Consider the following 16,781-nt stretch of genomic DNA (forward strand, 5'->3'; position numbering starts at 1 on the left):
TCAAGAGTTAGTTTGCCCTCTGATTTTTATGGGCAATGTTGAACCACAGTGCTGCAGTCCTTGATAAGCAGGTATGAATATCAGTGTTCCATTTACTACTTTATCTATAACTGTCTTATACAAAAAATATTGTGATGATTAATACATATTGTTGTGGGAATAACCATGTAGCAACTTTCTTTTAAACTGATGAAACATGGTGCTCAATTTATTATTGAACTAACTTTCACACTAGGTTCTTATTTGTATATAGTTAGGCCTTTTATACTTTGGAGGTCATAGTCATTAATTAAATACTGGTGGGTGATTTTGCCTTTTTTACCTATTTTGTGAGGGTAAAGTCAATGCCTGTTGTTTGAACTGGCTGGGTATTATCTGCTCCTTCCTTAGGAATAATACACAGCTTATCTTATCTGACCCATGACCCAATGTCACAGTGACCCAGTGCTGTGAAACTGAGGTATCATTCACCTCATATATTCCACACTGAGAGTAAATTCCTAGTGAGCTCCCTCCTGACACCATAAACCTATCTGTTACTCTGGCACTGGAAAGGGATGATCCAGACCCATTCTGTCCTTGCAGTGGTTCTGTGATGTAAAGGGAGTATGTTACTAAGATGAAGGTCCATGACACAAAAAAAAAAAAAAAAATCAACATTATACCTAAGAATATTGACTTGTATGAAAAAAATCAGTGCTTTCTCCTTCATTCTTAGAGAATTTTGCACATTTTGGGTGGGACTACAATATAAGTAATAATTGCAAGAAATCATTACATACTTTTACAACTCGATAGTTTCTTAGGACAATCTGAAGTTTTGCAGTGTAATACATTTTGACTGCTGCAAAGAAAAATGAAAGCTTTGAGAATTTTCTTCTTTTTAAAATTCTTCCACCACTGCCTTGGGCATTGTTTCTCCAGGGATAGAAAGGTATCCTCATGCAGTATGGCAGAGGGTCGTGGGCTGGTTTCTGAAGTGGCAGCTGTTCTGTTTGTTCCTGAAAAAAGGGTTGTGATTCTCAGTAGGCTAAACAAGGTGTTCTCCCTCTTCCTGCTTTCCATCCTGAGGCACATAGGGTGTTCTGGGTTCTCCTCACTCCCTGCAGCAGTGCCCAAACTTTACACATTTGTAGTTCATCACAATAAACATTACACATTCTTCCCTCAGGTGAGTTACCACCTGTAGCCAGGCATGCAGTACAGGCAGCACCCGAGGGCACAGAGCTCTGTGTGTCCTGTCTGTGCCATCACCATTTCACCCCCAACGTGACTGAGGTGGGCTCCTGACACTGCTGAATTTCAGGGCTACCCAATTTCCTGCCAGCACCAACCCACAGGAGCTAATCACTCTGTGACCATGAATCTAAGGGTTAAGATAAACTTACTAGTTATCTTCTAGTGCAATGGAATTACACAGCAAACACCAGTCCTCAAATATGACATGACTCAAACTTCAGATGCAAGTTGTCTAACATTTAACCCTGCTGAATGACTTGGGAAATAATATATCCTGAGAGGGGAGGGGAAATCCTGAAGCCACAGAATCAGTATGCTGTCTGATGAGCCAGTGATGATAGCCACAGAGGTGGACTGTCAGGCTTCAGAATGTGTTTTCCATATTTGAATACAAATAAAAACCTTTGAGCTTCTTAGTAAAACTAAGTTGTATCAAAACAATCTGTTTTCAGATTGAGAGTGTCAGAGTTAGATTGCACACTCCTCTTTTTAATTTCATTCTTTTATCTGGAAATGACAGGCAATGCATGCTTGGCCTTAGGAACAGTCCCACCAGCTACTTCACAAAATGCACCAAAATGTGGGTTTATTTTAGCAGCATATATTAGCAAAAAGCAAATTTATCAAAATAGAATTCTACAGTTATTATATAGATCTAGACCAACAGTATCTTTCAAACCATGCATACATCAAAAGCTAGACAATACATAAATAGCATTTTTACCTGTTTTAGTTTTCAAACTCTGTATCCAATTCCCACAGTCATCACTCCATTGGTGGTGTGCCAGCATAAAAAAAAAAAAAAAAAAAAAAAAAAAAAAAAAAAAAGACTCTTTTTAAAGCAATCTAATGGAAAAAAAAAATCCCTTTGTAATGTACTCGAATCAGCATATGGCAATTTAGCCCAACCTAGAACACATTCTTATTCATTAGAAAATGTCTCTGGAGAGGATATCAAACATTAGCTTGGAGACTATGCCACACTTACAAATGCTGGATATTTTGAGCAAAAAATTCAAGGAGTGAATGTTAAATATCAAGTAGGTGTGAAGCTTCATTTTAAAATTCTTTTGAAATGAGGAATTCTGAAGGCTAAAAATCTCTTCATCAACTGATTATATCTATTTTAACCTGCTTTGGTTGCCTGGGAAATGCTTGGCTAATCTCTGCTTTGTCATTAGGCTATAGATTAGCAGGATGGAAATGGCATCACTGCACCATAATTCAGCAATGTGAATACAGAACAAGGAGGGTGCAGAGCTCAGTGGCAGTACAACAGCAGATAATAAGACTCTGTTACTCAAGCAGAATGTGTTATGTAAAGACAATTGCTGTGTAGAAGCAATAGCTCTAATCAGGTTAATTAGGCTGTATTCATGTTTCATTTATGGTGCAAGTGCCCTGTAAAATCAAAGCAGTCTACCTCCTCTTACTGCACTCCTTATACAGCCATCACATCCTCTGTAACACTCAACACCATATATTGTCTTCTTTAAAATAAAAGCATCCCAAGATATTTCCCATTGCTTTTTAACAATTCCTTATCTTCATTATTTATGTCTAAAAGAAAGAAAAACTGGTTTTGTGTAAAACCTCTGTCCATATTAAACTTTCTTCCTCTGCAACCAAATTAGGCATTTGGAAATTGTTTGTGGAGGGCCTGTTTGATTGAGGATTATTTATTTTTCATGTGTTTTCTTGCTCACTAACATGACCTGTTGAATGTTTAAGAAAAATTGTATTGCCTTTAAAAAGTGTGGCTCTTGCCTTTGCTCCTTTTATCCATTTCCTTAAAATGTTAGATCTCCTGTTTATTCCCTTAGAACTAGCTGGAATGATGTGTCTACTTTGAAGAAAGGATTTAGAGCTCAGTGCTGTGACCCTCAAACTCTTGCTGTGTCTCCTCTCTACTTACTCTGTTCATTCAGCAGCTCCTTTAAAGTAATAATGGGTACAACAATTCTGAGATCACTTTCTTTTCTCCCCCAAGAAAACAAGCCTGGGTAGAGAGGAGTTATTAAAAAGAGAGAGTACCTGCTGTAAATGAAGAGAAAATGGCAAGCCTGCACCACCTTAGTTATTATAGTTGTTATTTTAGCAATCAGGTATCCACATGCTGATTGTAAGCTTAGATTCAGTGTGCTTCATTAGAAAAAAAGAAATGCAGTATTTTCACTACCTATTTAGAATTAATTTATCCATGCTACACCTTAATTATAAAACTTTTAATTAAACTTAAAAAATGCTATGGCTCTGTTTTAATATGTATATGTCCCTCACACAGTATTTCAATGAGCTTTTGATAACATTGTTTAAATAAATATTCTTTCTCATACAGTTCTGTATATATCTAACTTTATCTTGTACATTCTGCCCAGTGCAATGGAGGTAGTTGAGCTCAATATGACAGCACAATATTAGTGCAGAGGCCAGGCTGGGGCATTGATGAGCAGTGTCACTAAAGCAGGATGATCCAAGCAGGAGTTTTGCATGTTATCACTTAAAGTATTCATTTGCTGCTGTGCATTTACTTCCATTCTGGCTGCAAAAAATATAACTGCTTGTAAGGAATTCCTGACTACATCTCACAGCACCAAGGTGTGCTGCTAAATTTCAGGGCTCACAAACATGGTATATCTTGTCCTAGCTCACATGACTTAGCACCCCAGGAGAAAACATCAAGTGAAATCTGTGTGCACTCTAATTTTTCACCACCTGAGCTCACACTGGACCAAAACCACAACTATTAATCTCTTTTAGTGGTTCATATGTCTACTGTATATTTAAATATTTTACTAGACAGATTTCATATCAGGGAACATCTGACTAGCCATACAACTGTGTATCACTCCCTTCATGAAGGAAAGTGAGAAATCCTTGGGATTTCAGGTCTGAGTAGTGAAGGAGCCCACATTTGAGTCTTGGTGGAGCAGTGATGGAGCAGAAGGACCAAGCAACTGCATCCCTGACTCCAGCTCAGGTGCCCTGGCACCACAGTAATGAACTCCATTATTCCTCAGTCAGGTGGCATCACTACAAGTAAATTAAACAATAATGTAAGGACTGTTTGATGGGGTCTGCAGCAAATGTGTCCTCAGGCCTGAAGGTGAAGAACTCAGGACCTGGGTTTAGGTTTCACCTTTCTCCTCCCTGATGGATAGCACCAGCAGAGAAATCCTTGTTCCCCTCCTGGAGGATAAGGTCTGGCTGCCTGCCTTAGTGCACTATTTGCTGTGTTACACCTTCCACAGCCTCACAGAAATACCAGGTTTGCATTCCTGAGCTCTCCTTCCTGCCCCCTCAGTAACCTTTGTACGCAGGTGGTTTTTTACATGATATTTAATTTATCATTTGAACAACAGACAAGCTTAAATTCAAAGTAAATGTTAAACACTTGCAAAAAAGTACGTATAACTCAAGTTAGGGAGCAAACTCCCTCCTGACATAATTTTGCAAAGGATTGATCTAAATGTTATTGCTATAAATGAGAAATTCTAGATATATTTCCCCAAGAGTGACAGCAGCAAAAGCCCCGTGAGAACCTACTGAGAAGCTCCCAATTCTCACAACTCACTGAGGTCTTGCTGGAAATGTAACTCACTTCTTATTAGATTCTTCTTATAAACAAAGAGATTAATTTCCCTCCTGTTTTCATAGTATAAGCTTTCACTATTAGCCACAGGCTAATGTGATGGTCATACTGACAAGTTTTTTCTTTCCAGGTGTGGGTAACAAGATATGCTTGCGAAGACAGATGTGGCAGATACCACACAAAGGCAGTTTCTCATTGCATGCCTATGAGCTGAAAGGTGTTTCAAGCCTAAACCTCTAAAATCAACCACAAATTCTCCTCTAAAGTAAACTTTCAAGGTTTGTCTCCAAAGCAGTGACCCTTGTGAAGAGTAAAATATCAGGAGATCGAAGACACAACTGAAAGAAGGATAAATTATTTCAATTATAATGGAGGAACTGTATTTGTATAATTTAAATTTAGGGGGGGATTACTGTATAAATAGAATGTAGAGAAATGGGGGGAGATTGCAAGCAGGATATTTTTAAAATGAAATCTCTTTTCCAGCATATACCTGCCAAGGTGTCCTGCTGAACTTCATGGGGCTCACAAACATGGTGAACCACATAGAAAGTAAGGCTGAAATCAGGAGGTGATTTGAAGTTGTCAGCATTTGTGACCTCAGAAATGTTTATTTTTTGATTGATCAATATGCATTCTAGAATACACGTATTTGTCAAACTAATGTGCCAAAAGAAACATGTGATATCACATGCCTTTATAAAAGAGAAACCCATCACATTCACCTTTACTTTATCCCCATCATGAGGGGCTTGATATTAGCCCTGGTTTTAACCTTAGGGGGTAAGTATCTAACTTATCTGTTTTGGTGAATTTAAAATTGCATATTTAGGAAAATGTTTCAGAATCTAAATATAGTTCACTTGCAGACATGAACTTTAAGAAGTTATAGAAGAAATATTTTATTACTTCTTTTGTTGTTAAAAAAATAAAAAAGGGTTTGACTGGCACTGAAATAGAAGTGAAGATAATTAGAAAGTGTTATGCTATATGTGCAAGATGAGATATAGCCTTTTATACTGCAATACATTAACATTTTGGCATTGTTTTTTTTCCTCTGTTGTTTCATTCCTCTGATTTTTCTTCTCTTTCAGGGAGCCAGCATCTTAATTACCGTAAGTAATTTTCCTATCAACTAATAAAATTATAATGAGTGAAATTAAAAATAGAATCTGAAAAGCGTATCAAGGTTTAATATAGCTTTACAACAGCTAATTTTGTTCAGGTGCAATGCAAAAATGAACAAATTCATCTTTTTTTGTTGTTGTTCCATACATTGTAATGCAGGTATTTTAATATGTTCTGTACATTCTGTGTAATATTTTATGGGAACCGTTTCTTTGCAGAACCCGATTTCAGTGAAAACAAGGTTTATACATTTGATTATGAAACCACACTTCTCAGTGGACTTCCAGAGAAAGGACTTGCAAGAGCTGGAATAAAAATAAAAAGTAAAGTGGAAATAAGTGGTATTGGGCCAAAACTTTGTCTTATTAGGGTAAGAAAATGTATCCAATTTGAAAGGTAAAAATTCTCATCATACTTAGCTTCTTTTTTAAGCTTTTGTGAAATAATCACATTTCATCATGTGTTGTGCTTACTCAGGGATAATGTAACTAACGCTATTATTTTTTATCCAGTGCCCTAAATTCTATTTGCACTTTGCAAGGTAATTCTCAGCTCAAGCCAACCTTGGGCTTGAAGTATTTCTTCTGCTTTGTGGTTCAGGGAGACCATGGAATGTAATTTGAAATGCACAATAATTTATTATTGGATCAATCCAATTGTTTCAAACTGTACAACATAGGATTATTTAATCAACTGATTTCATAACCAGCAGACAAAAGGCAATAAAACATGCAACAGTAGTTGCATGTGATTCAATATTTAGCATAATTAATGTCATCCTTCTTTTTTCTGAAGGGTCCTGAGTGGCATTCTTTGTCATCCTCAATTGTATAATTTTACTGCTTGCTGAGTAATTACTGAGGGGTTTGATTATGTGAAATACAATTTTGTCTTCAACAGCAGCCTATCCTACTTATAATGACTGTATAGAAATGCACACCTCAATTTCTTTACACAAACTCCACTTAGTCTTGTGTATATGGGGAAGAAAAATGGTATTTTTAAAGGCTTTAATTTGGCATATGGAAAACTTTAGATTAAAAAGACTGGTGACTGTCTGATAAATGTTGCAGCCTTTCAGCCTGAATTAGCCTGCTGTTACTAGGTATTTTTGTAAATTCAAATTATAATAGATCTAGATAGGAAATATTGCTTTTCCATGACATTTGTAAGGGGACAGATTTCAAAACAAAGAAGAAAAAAAAAAAGCCAAGGAAATAAGAGTCAAGCATCTGCAGTGGTGAGTAGAAAACTTCCCTGTCAGAAAAGAGGCAGAAGCAGTCTTGTTCTTACCCCAGTTCCTCCTTCACTCCTGCCTAAATGGCTCTTGGTGTGCCAGGGTGGGTCTTCACCAAAAAATTGACTCCTGTTCTCTAAAACCTTCCAACATAATTTTACTGGTGTTACTGAATTTGTGAAAAGTTTCCATTTCAGAAACAATTTCAGGCAAGAAAAGGAGAAAAGGAAAAAAAAAACCCAAACTTTTTGTGCAAGTTCTAAGCTAAAGGTAATAGTAGATTTATTCCCTTCTTCTCTGGGAAAAAGTTTATTTTGCTGCTGTTATATTTAAATTAGACAGTTTGGAGGGATGGTTCAGGGAATTAAACTTTCATCTGCAGCCTACTAGCTCACACTCAGCCCAAACAAAAAGCTGTGTTCCCTGGGCAGTTTCCAGCTGACAATTTTTTCATCACAAACCTACAAGTAAGAATTGCCAGCTGTGTTCAAAACCAAGCAGACAGCCAAAGTCCTGCCTGGGCCCTGAGGGCTGGGGAAAACTACCTCACCCTGACCCTGCAGAGCAGTCCCAAACCTGCCTGTATGCAATATGCCAGAAGCATGTCCAAGAGGCAGCATGAGGGATTTACTCTCTAACAGCCTTCTCTGTAAGCTTCAGTTACTGGGGTTGGCAGTGATCTCCACCAACAATAACAAAAATAAATATGAAAGTGCAGTCTCCTGCGATTTGCTGTATGAGGATTTAGTTTGTGTGGCTTTTTGAGAAATTAATCCGTGTCTTGCACCACATCACCAGCCTGAGGTGTCAGAGAAAAGTCTCTTTAAATTGTCAAAACATATAGAAGGGAATGGTCCTCTGAGAAACTAAGCTAAGAGCATGCCCGTTCCCATGGGGTAGGAATTATTCAAGTTATGCATAGTTTAGCACAACTTTCTATGTGTTTGGAGGTTGAGGCTGGAGTGTGAAGTGCAGAGTGGGGTTGGAGCCAGTGCCTCAGCCTTTGGTTCCACAAAACACATAGGGAAGGACAATTTTGTAATCTGCTGTCCACTGCTCAAGCTGATTCTGCATGTCTGGCTGGCCTAGAGGCCATGTGTTTATTAGTTTCAGATTGCTGCCTGCACTCTCTGACCCCAGTGAGGAAAATGACAGAGTTCACAACAGGAGTTAATGATGCTTTATGCAACATTAACTTTCTCCTGCAATTTCCTGCAGGTCTTCCGTACTACTTTTGGGTAGCAACCTGCTTCATGTGGCTCTTCTCTGGCTCATTTCTTTGCACAAGCCAACCTTTGGTAATATGGATTGTCTATGAAACAGAACAGAGTGCAGTGGCTGTGGAAATATCAGCCATTTGCAGTGCTCTCTTTCCTTTTATATACAGAAATATGTGTATCGGCACTAGTTATGCTAAATTACAACTTGTAAGTTTCCCCTTTGAAGAGGCTTTGTGTTGTTTCCAAGTGTATTTTTGATGTGATTAAAGCTCTAGATTGTCACTGATTAAGAATGGCAAATATAGCAACACACACACACACATGACTTATTTTGAGGAAGAAAGAAGAAGCACTTTATTGAAAGGTTACTGTACTTATATAGGATAGTTTGTGCAATACAGAATAGAAAAGGTTTATTGGTCTAAGAAGGAAACACTTCTTGTGAACAAGCTTCAGCAAAACATCATGTAGCACACGCACTGCTCTGTGATCAACGCTAGGTGTTAATTTATGTTATTTGTTTTGCCTTCTTTGTTTATCTCTGAGAAAGTCTCTAAGCAGGGAAAGATCCGAGCTGGAATTTTCCCTGAGCCTTCAGCAGTGTCCACACTAGATGCTTACGTGTATTGAAAAGCCTGGAGAGAAATAGAGCATAAGGAGGGATTTTATTGCCCGTGTTGCAGGTGCACTCGATCGAAGCTGCAGAGTACAATGGGGTCTGGCCCTCGAGCTCCTTCTCCCGCTCACTGAAACTGAGCCAGGCCCTGACTGGGCAGCTCAGCAGCCCCATCCAGTTCGAGTACAGCAATGGCCACGTTGGGAACATCTTGGCTCCTGATTCCGTCTCGGATGACGGCCTGAACATCTACAGAGGGATTATGAACGTGCTGGAGCTGAGCATAAAGAAGACGCAGAATTCATACAGCTTACAGGAGGTGAGTTTTGGGTTTGGGCGTTGTGGTAGCTTTGTAAATAAACTTTCACTTCAGGGTCTTCTACTGCATTTTCTGAATTCACCCTTGACATAAACTTCACTTATGAAAAAGACCTGAGCTTGGTCATATGATGGTTTATATGGGACAACATTTGGTGGAGATATACTTTGAAACAGGACAACCGAGGAGCATATTTTTAAACTGATTGATGAAGGTGTTCAGAAAACACATTTGCAGAATTAAACCCTTAGAAAATCTGGCTTGTGATTCCAGAGAAAGTAAACTGTGAAAGATGAAGCCTACATAAAATGTGAACACTATATAAAATAAGCTTAAAAATGCAGTTTAATATTAGAGTCAAAATAACAGTAATTTGACTTTTTCTACCAATCATATATACTTTAATCTCTTCTAGCTCCTCTTTTAGGAAGAAAATAGTATATATGTCATAACATTACTGTAACAGCTTTGACAGTTGCAGTTGATGCTCTGTTGGAATTTTCCACTGTTTTTCAAGTTTTAATATATTATTCAAGGTCAATCATCAGATATTACTATTCACCACAGAAATTGCAATGTGTTTAGTTTTTGTGAAACCATATTTACATTGATTAGACTACATTAGACAATTCAGAGATCAGCAAAAACCTTGAAATTATTATGCTTTCATTTTATTTTTATTGAAACTATAGACCAGAGTAACTCTAATTTTTTTAAAAATTTATTTTTATGTAAGTGGAGTTGTTTCTGGGAAAGGAACTACATGATTTAATTTTTTTCCTGCTGTTTCCTGCACATAAAATCTGGGTGGTGTTGTTGGATATTTTGCAACACCATTTTCTCATATCGAGTTTCACATCTTATTGCTAACTGAATTAGAAAGAATTATGTTCTACTCTCACTGCTAGGCAGTAGATGTGACTTCACCTCCTAGAAAAATTTCCATGTTTTCTTTGCTTTTCCCAGATAGCAACTGATTAATGAGCTTTGGCACTCTTGCTTGACAATCTTGAGTCACTCTGCAAAGGAAGATAAACATTATTAGTCCCAAAATCTGAGCTGCAGGGAGGTTTAAAGGACTAACCTGGGAAAGTGTAGCATCCCAACCTGTGAGTTCAGGGTATCTGAGCTAGCCATAAACTGCACACAGCCATGAAGTTCAGCAAGGCAGGAGTCCACTTCATCCCAATCTGAGCTGGGTGTTCCCATTTAAATTCTGGATGTCTCTCCCATACCCTGCACTGTGCAGAGACCCACACCTGTATTTGCACAATACAAGACTTTCAGAAGGATTGGGCAATCCCTATTTCTAGCCTTTACCAAAGACAGTGTCTCAGGGAATTCTGTTTAGCTGAAGATGGAGTGGGTATGTCTTGCTTCCTAATCAGCACGTGACCATTTCACTGCTCTCACATAGCCCAGAGCTGGTCTCTGCACTAGCTATGCTATAAATAACAATAATAAAAAAAAAATCAGGAAAATAACTCTTCCTCCTAAAATGCAATCAAGCATTTTTCTTCTACAAAAATCTTACTGACTGTGGAGACTTAAGAGCTCTTATAAATTCATATGCTCAAAATATTATTGAAGAGCTCAGCTAAAACTGTGAACTCAAGAAGGCCCTCAATCAAAACTCTGTTATCCTGAAATTCTTTTTAATTATAGCTTGTTATATTGTGACAATCACCTGATATTGCAAAGCCTGTTCCATAGGCATTTTTAAGCTGTCTGTAAAAGCAAGTTTTGAGGGCAGAATGTCATCTCCAACCTTGAAACACTTTGCTGTTAAGATTTCATTCTGACTGATCAAATTATTTTGACACTTATTTATTAATATTCCTCAAATCATATTTCATAATCAACAGCTCTAACTGAAAATTATTACTCCCCTTTCCTGAGGCTCCAAGTGAAACTTTGGATAGGTCTAGTTTTCTCTCTATAACTCTGATTTACTCTCATACTCTGGCATACTAAACAATTGTACAATAAAAACATGATTAATGTAATGGTCATCATGACTTTGCTTCTGAAGAGTATAAGGAAAAATAAAGAATTCATTTCCATTAGTAATTTTGAAAATGCAGAAATAAGCAGGGAATTTTATGTGATGAAGTGAAGCTTTGCATAACAGTGAACTCTGATCCTGTTCTCATTTTTGCCAGGCTGGGATTGGAGGTATTTGTAACACAACTTATGCAATTCAGGAAAACAAGAGAGCAAACCTAGTCTATGTGACCAAATCCAAGGACCTGAACAGCTGTGAAGAGAAAGTTCAAATTGTCACAGGTTCAGCATACACTCATCCATGCAAGACCTGCCAGCAGGTAAATCAGAGTGGTATTATGTCTATGTAGTCTATATTCTTACACAGAACATCATTTGATATCCACACAATCTCTTCATTTGAAATACTAAAAACAAGGGAAGAATCAGATCTGCTATATCCAGTTGTCAATATTTTCTTTTAGTATGAAAATGATCCCACAGAGAAGCAGAGGTCTGGGCTGCACACTGTCATGTGCTGCAAGCACACTTGAGCTAGCTCAAACTAGCTGGCTTGGAAACCATTAATTATCAGCATGAGTTAATTCACCTACTCTGTTGGGTAAAAAAAATAGTCACGATGTCCATTTGCTGCTATTCAAGACAGGTACTGCTGCATTTTATTATAATCCTGTCTTTGAAGTAAAAAAATGTGTGGTTTGTGCAGCTGCTTTCCTCAGAAAATTTGTCTGCTTCTCGAGGGAATGACCAATTACTCAGATTTGGGAAAAGGAAAAAGCAGCTAACACTTCTTAGCAGTAAAAGTAATGGAGAGAAGCAGTGTGCCCAACCTCTCCCATGGAAGGGAGCACACAGAATTCACAGATTGCTCTTATGGACAATGAATAAAACAGCCCTGGAAAATAAATGGGTTGAAGTGGGTGATGTAATAGCCTCTAGTCACAGAATTTCAAAGTTCAATGACTTTTTATTTTCTTTGTTTCATTGTTTTTTTGTGTTATAAAGAGGAACAAGAATTCTCGTGCAACTGCTACTTACAACTACAAAATCAAATATACACGTAGTGAAGCTGTAATTACACAAGCTGATGTCGAGGAAATCCACCAGTTTTCACCCTTCAACGAGATAACAGGAGGAAATGCTATCGTAGAAGCAAGGTACCATACATATTCCTTTAATTCAGCAACTCAGAAATCTGAGTGAAGATCTGTAAGTGAAATAAATCCTTTACTTCCACAGCCTATTGTTTGCCACTATTTAATTACATAAAATCCCAAACAGCTCATAAAAATAATCTCCACTGTTAGCTGTAAATCTGAAACATGCACATCACTATCCAAATTTTGTTAGCCAAACTTGGCAGGACTTGACTATTTTATTTCTCAGGGATATTTGATTTATGCCATAAAAGCCAAAACAAATGTAATTCCATCTGAGAAATTGTGAACTAATATATTTGAAGTAAAATACTTTGAAAGACAGTTACTCAGGAAAGAGGGTTCCCAGGAAAATAATAATGCAGTATGAGATCCACGGAGACCAGCTCACAAGAAATCTAGATTGGACTTTGGATTCCTAAATACCATGGGCAGCTTGCAAATCTCCCATCAAAACTGTTTTGTGATAGGAAATTGAGTTTTATTGCAAAACAATTGGGCACAAGGCATGTTAAATGCATTTGCTTTTTCACAGCAAAAGTTGCATATTTCTTAAAGAAATTTGAAGCAAAACAAGAATATGTTGTCTATGAAATTATGCCCCTAGCTCAAGCACTGAGAGTTTCAGCATTTGAAAATTTGTTCATCTATCAAATTCATTTATTGACAAAATTTTCAGTTACCTATTTAATTATGGACTCTCCTCACTGAAGGGAGAGGCTTTTTTCATAAATGTCACAGTGCAGAGATATTCTTAATCCCCCTCTACAGCTGTTGTAATCTTCATTGCTCCATTAGCTTCTGCAAGGATCTATTGGCATAATATACAGTTTTGGAAACAGCAAATGAAAAGTTTGTGTCAGTAACTCACTGATTAACTTCATTTATGTAATGAACATGTTCAATTTGACTAACCAAACAAAACTGAACAAAACACCAAAACAAACAAAAAAAAAAAAAAAAAAGTGGCTTTACTATCTTATGCAATCAAGGTGTAGATAGAGACAACTACAGTGCTTTTATGAAATTATAGGTTTTTGTGAGTCAGCATTAGTCTGGAGACAATGGATTTATGATGCTTTGCACTCTTCTCCTGCAGCCTGTAGAGATTGTCTTCAGCAAAGTCTTTTTCAGCTCTCAGAAGGGTAGTACCTTTACTTTTCCCATTTTCTCTGCATTTTTATCATTACCCAGCTGAAAGGGACTAATATAAGATAGTTGGGAAGATGTGACTATCTCACTCAAGTCTCAAAAGTTATTTCCACAATGCATTCCCTGTTAAAAATAATCATATATCAAGGCCTTAAAGCACTTAGAGTTGAGTTTTCAGACCTGCTCAGCATAAGACTCTTGCAGCACCTTTCAAGGCCAAGAGAGGTTTCACTATTGCTTCACCATTATAATCCTATCTTTAGCATTCATTTGCTCTTCTCTTCAGAATGCAGCATTTTCCCATCTCTTCTAGGCAGTTGTATCTCTTCCCAAAACAATGAAAACGAAGACATAATAGATTCATGATGCTTTGAAAGGGGGAGTTAAAATCTGCCCAAGTGTACCTGATGTTATACTTACTAACCCAAATGCCCTTCAATAATATTGTATAAAATTTCAAGAGAGAAAAAAATCTCTACTGATTCTGTAGCAGTATCTATTCAAATTCCAGTGGCTTGTCTGTAAAGCAGTTATGTGCTATTTTTCTACAGCAGCTCTCTGCAATCCATATGGAAGGAGTGAATAGAAATGATACAGAAGATCATAGAGATTCCAAAATAAACACACCAATTTTCTACAGAGATTTTGAGAGACTCTATAGTACAGCAATATTGCTTTTGGAATGTTTTCAATTGTTCAGTACAAATGCCTAACTTTATTATAGTGTCCTAAATGACCCATTTTAAACATAACTGGTAGGATAGGCTGCATCTCTTTAGCTGAAAATGTAAAAAGATAGCAAATATTTACAGACAGTCTCTCATTGGAATTATTCTTAATAGTAAATGATGAAGGTTTGTTGCTTCTTAAAAACTTTTCAAAAGGTTGAGCACTTTTCCAAAGACTAATCCTGAGTTTATGTGGCCCTTTTTGTTTGATAAATCCAATTTAAAGCTTCATGAGAACCTTCTCTTGTAGTCCCCTGGATATTCAGCTTACCAAACAAAATGGGGAGGGAATTGTAATAGTTCAAGTAGAAAGGCTGTAGCATTTCTTATTGTATCTAAAACTTTCAATTCCATTTGAAGCTTCCAGGAGAGACACAGACACAAAACTGCTTTTATTAACTTCTTAAAAGGTTTAAATTAAATTCTAATTTCTGAGTGAGTTTCCCATCTGAGTTCTTCTGCAGTCTATAGTTTACTCCTTAAGACACAACATGTACTTCCTCTGATATTCTTCAGGCCACAGCTTCTCACCTCCCTCTTCTGTAAATTCTCAAGCCAAGTTATTCTCGAAGGAAGGCAAAGCCTAGCTCTGATCTGAGCCCTGCTGTGCAAGTGCACACATTCTCAGAGTATGGTTCTGAGCATGTCCAGATGTATGTGTCTGTAAATATCTTTGCCCCAAAAACAAAACCTTTTGTAGTTGCACTGCAATATGGGGAAGCAGAATTACTGAGGTTTTTTTAATTTGTACCCTGCATCTTGTGATGTTTTATTCCTGGGTTCTCCATTCCAGGCAGAAACTTACTTTGACTGATGTGCAGAAGCAGAGGGCAGAGGTTCCACCAAAAGAGTACCAGAATCGTGGGTCTCTTCAGTATCAGTTTGGCAGTGAATTGCTTCAGCTTCCTGTCCACTTATTCAAAATAGAAGACGTGGAAAGCCAGGTAACGCCCAGCCACCGGACAGACTCTTTGTAGGAATTTTAAATCCATGCATGTGGGAAACAATGCATGTGAGCTTCCTGCATTTTCATCTTTCTGCAGATAGAGGAATGCCTGCAAGAATTAGTAGAGGCCAGTTCTGACCAGCTGCCCAGTGATGCACCAGCAAAAGCTCTCAAGCTTCTGCACCTCTTCCGCGCAGCGAGCGAGGAGAACTACGAATCGGTGTGGAAGCGATTCTCCAGTCGGCCAGCCTACAGGTACAGGGGGCAAAGGGGCTGCTGCTTCTGCTGGAGACCCTCTGCAATGCCTGTGCCCACAGGCAGACTTGGAAAATGCTGCTTGCCTTTCCCATTGCAGGCGCCACATTTTGGATGTAATTCCTGCAGTGGCCAGTCACCGTGCCCTCAGGTTCCTGCGGCACAGAATGGAAAGGCAGGAGCTGACCAGCTGGGAAGTGACTCAAACAATGCTGGTGGCTCTGCACTCCAGCACCCCAACTCGGGATGTGATGGAGCAAGCAACGGTAGGACTCTCTGAGCACTCTCAAATCACTCTTTGCTGATTCTAGCATCTGTTGTATTTATTCCTTTGACAAGGTAGCAAAAGCTTTGAAAAGATAAAGGTTTTATATCCTCTAGTGAGGTTGAAAGGGCTTTGTTTCCTGAGTGTCTGAAGGAGAGAAGAATGCAAATCAAAAGGGCAAAAATTAGTCCAAAATGAAACAGGAAATAAAGATTAAAATACCCCTCAGGGACAGAGGTTATGGCTGCAAGCAGTGGCTTCTAGTCTCTCTTTTCCCAAATGTACTTTATAGTTACATCAGATTAGATCTCTGTCTACAAAGACAAGGGAGCAAGAAATACACATTTGTTATATCCATATATTTGTCCTAGTTGACCTAGAAGGATGGGTATGAATTTGAGAAGATCTGTCAAAACCAAGGGAATTATGTCAATGCAAAGGCCATATAGGAGAAAGTCTAATTATTTTTGCAATTTTTTTCTATATACGCAAGGTTTAATCCCACTCTCAGATGCAAGAACTTCTCTCTGCCTATCCTAGGTAAAGACAATGAACTGCAGACTAGAATTTTAGCCTCAGTTAAAGCCATGACAGCCCAGCTGTTACTGTGTGCTGGCGCTCTGCTTCCCACACAAGAAACCAGTGGGTTGCTGCCTTCTGTCAGCTCCTACATTTATAAAAATATTCCAGTCTGCCCAAGTACTGAGGTCCATTCACAGCAAATCTCAAATTCATTTAACCTATAGCTGAGGCAGTCATAAAATATGTGGAATGTTTCTTCAGTAATGTGCATCTTTCCATTCCATAACTGGGTGATCTCTTGCCTTTGGATTATAGGCTATGCCAAATTTAAATCTGAAACACAGTAAAAGAAACAGATCTGCCTTCCAGATGTTACTTGGAATTACTTTACGATTACACTG

At 38.0% G+C, this 16,781-nt stretch overlaps 1 protein-coding gene across 1 annotated transcript in view; it reads left to right on the plus strand.

Annotated features, from left to right (window-relative positions):
• Positions 1-16,781, plus strand: part of LOC306805844 (vitellogenin-1-like) — a gene marked incomplete at its 5' end in the record, with an annotated part of 64,794 nt that overhangs the window by 16,779 nt on the left and 31,234 nt on the right. Inside the window, 8 exons of the mRNA XM_079314056.1 lie at positions 5,926-5,946; positions 6,178-6,300; positions 9,074-9,351; positions 11,514-11,675; positions 12,361-12,512; positions 15,186-15,336; positions 15,436-15,593; positions 15,694-15,859. Coding sequence (XP_079170182.1) covers positions 5,926-5,946; positions 6,178-6,300; positions 9,074-9,351; positions 11,514-11,675; positions 12,361-12,512; positions 15,186-15,336; positions 15,436-15,593; positions 15,694-15,859 — 1,211 coding nt within the window. The remainder of the gene's footprint in view (positions 1-5,925; positions 5,947-6,177; positions 6,301-9,073; positions 9,352-11,513; positions 11,676-12,360; positions 12,513-15,185; positions 15,337-15,435; positions 15,594-15,693; positions 15,860-16,781) is intronic.

The sequence above is a fragment of the Erithacus rubecula genome (genome assembly GCF_903797595.1).
Source record: "Erithacus rubecula genome assembly, chromosome: 10".
In the NCBI taxonomy this organism is placed as follows: domain Eukaryota; kingdom Metazoa; phylum Chordata; class Aves; order Passeriformes; family Muscicapidae; genus Erithacus; species Erithacus rubecula.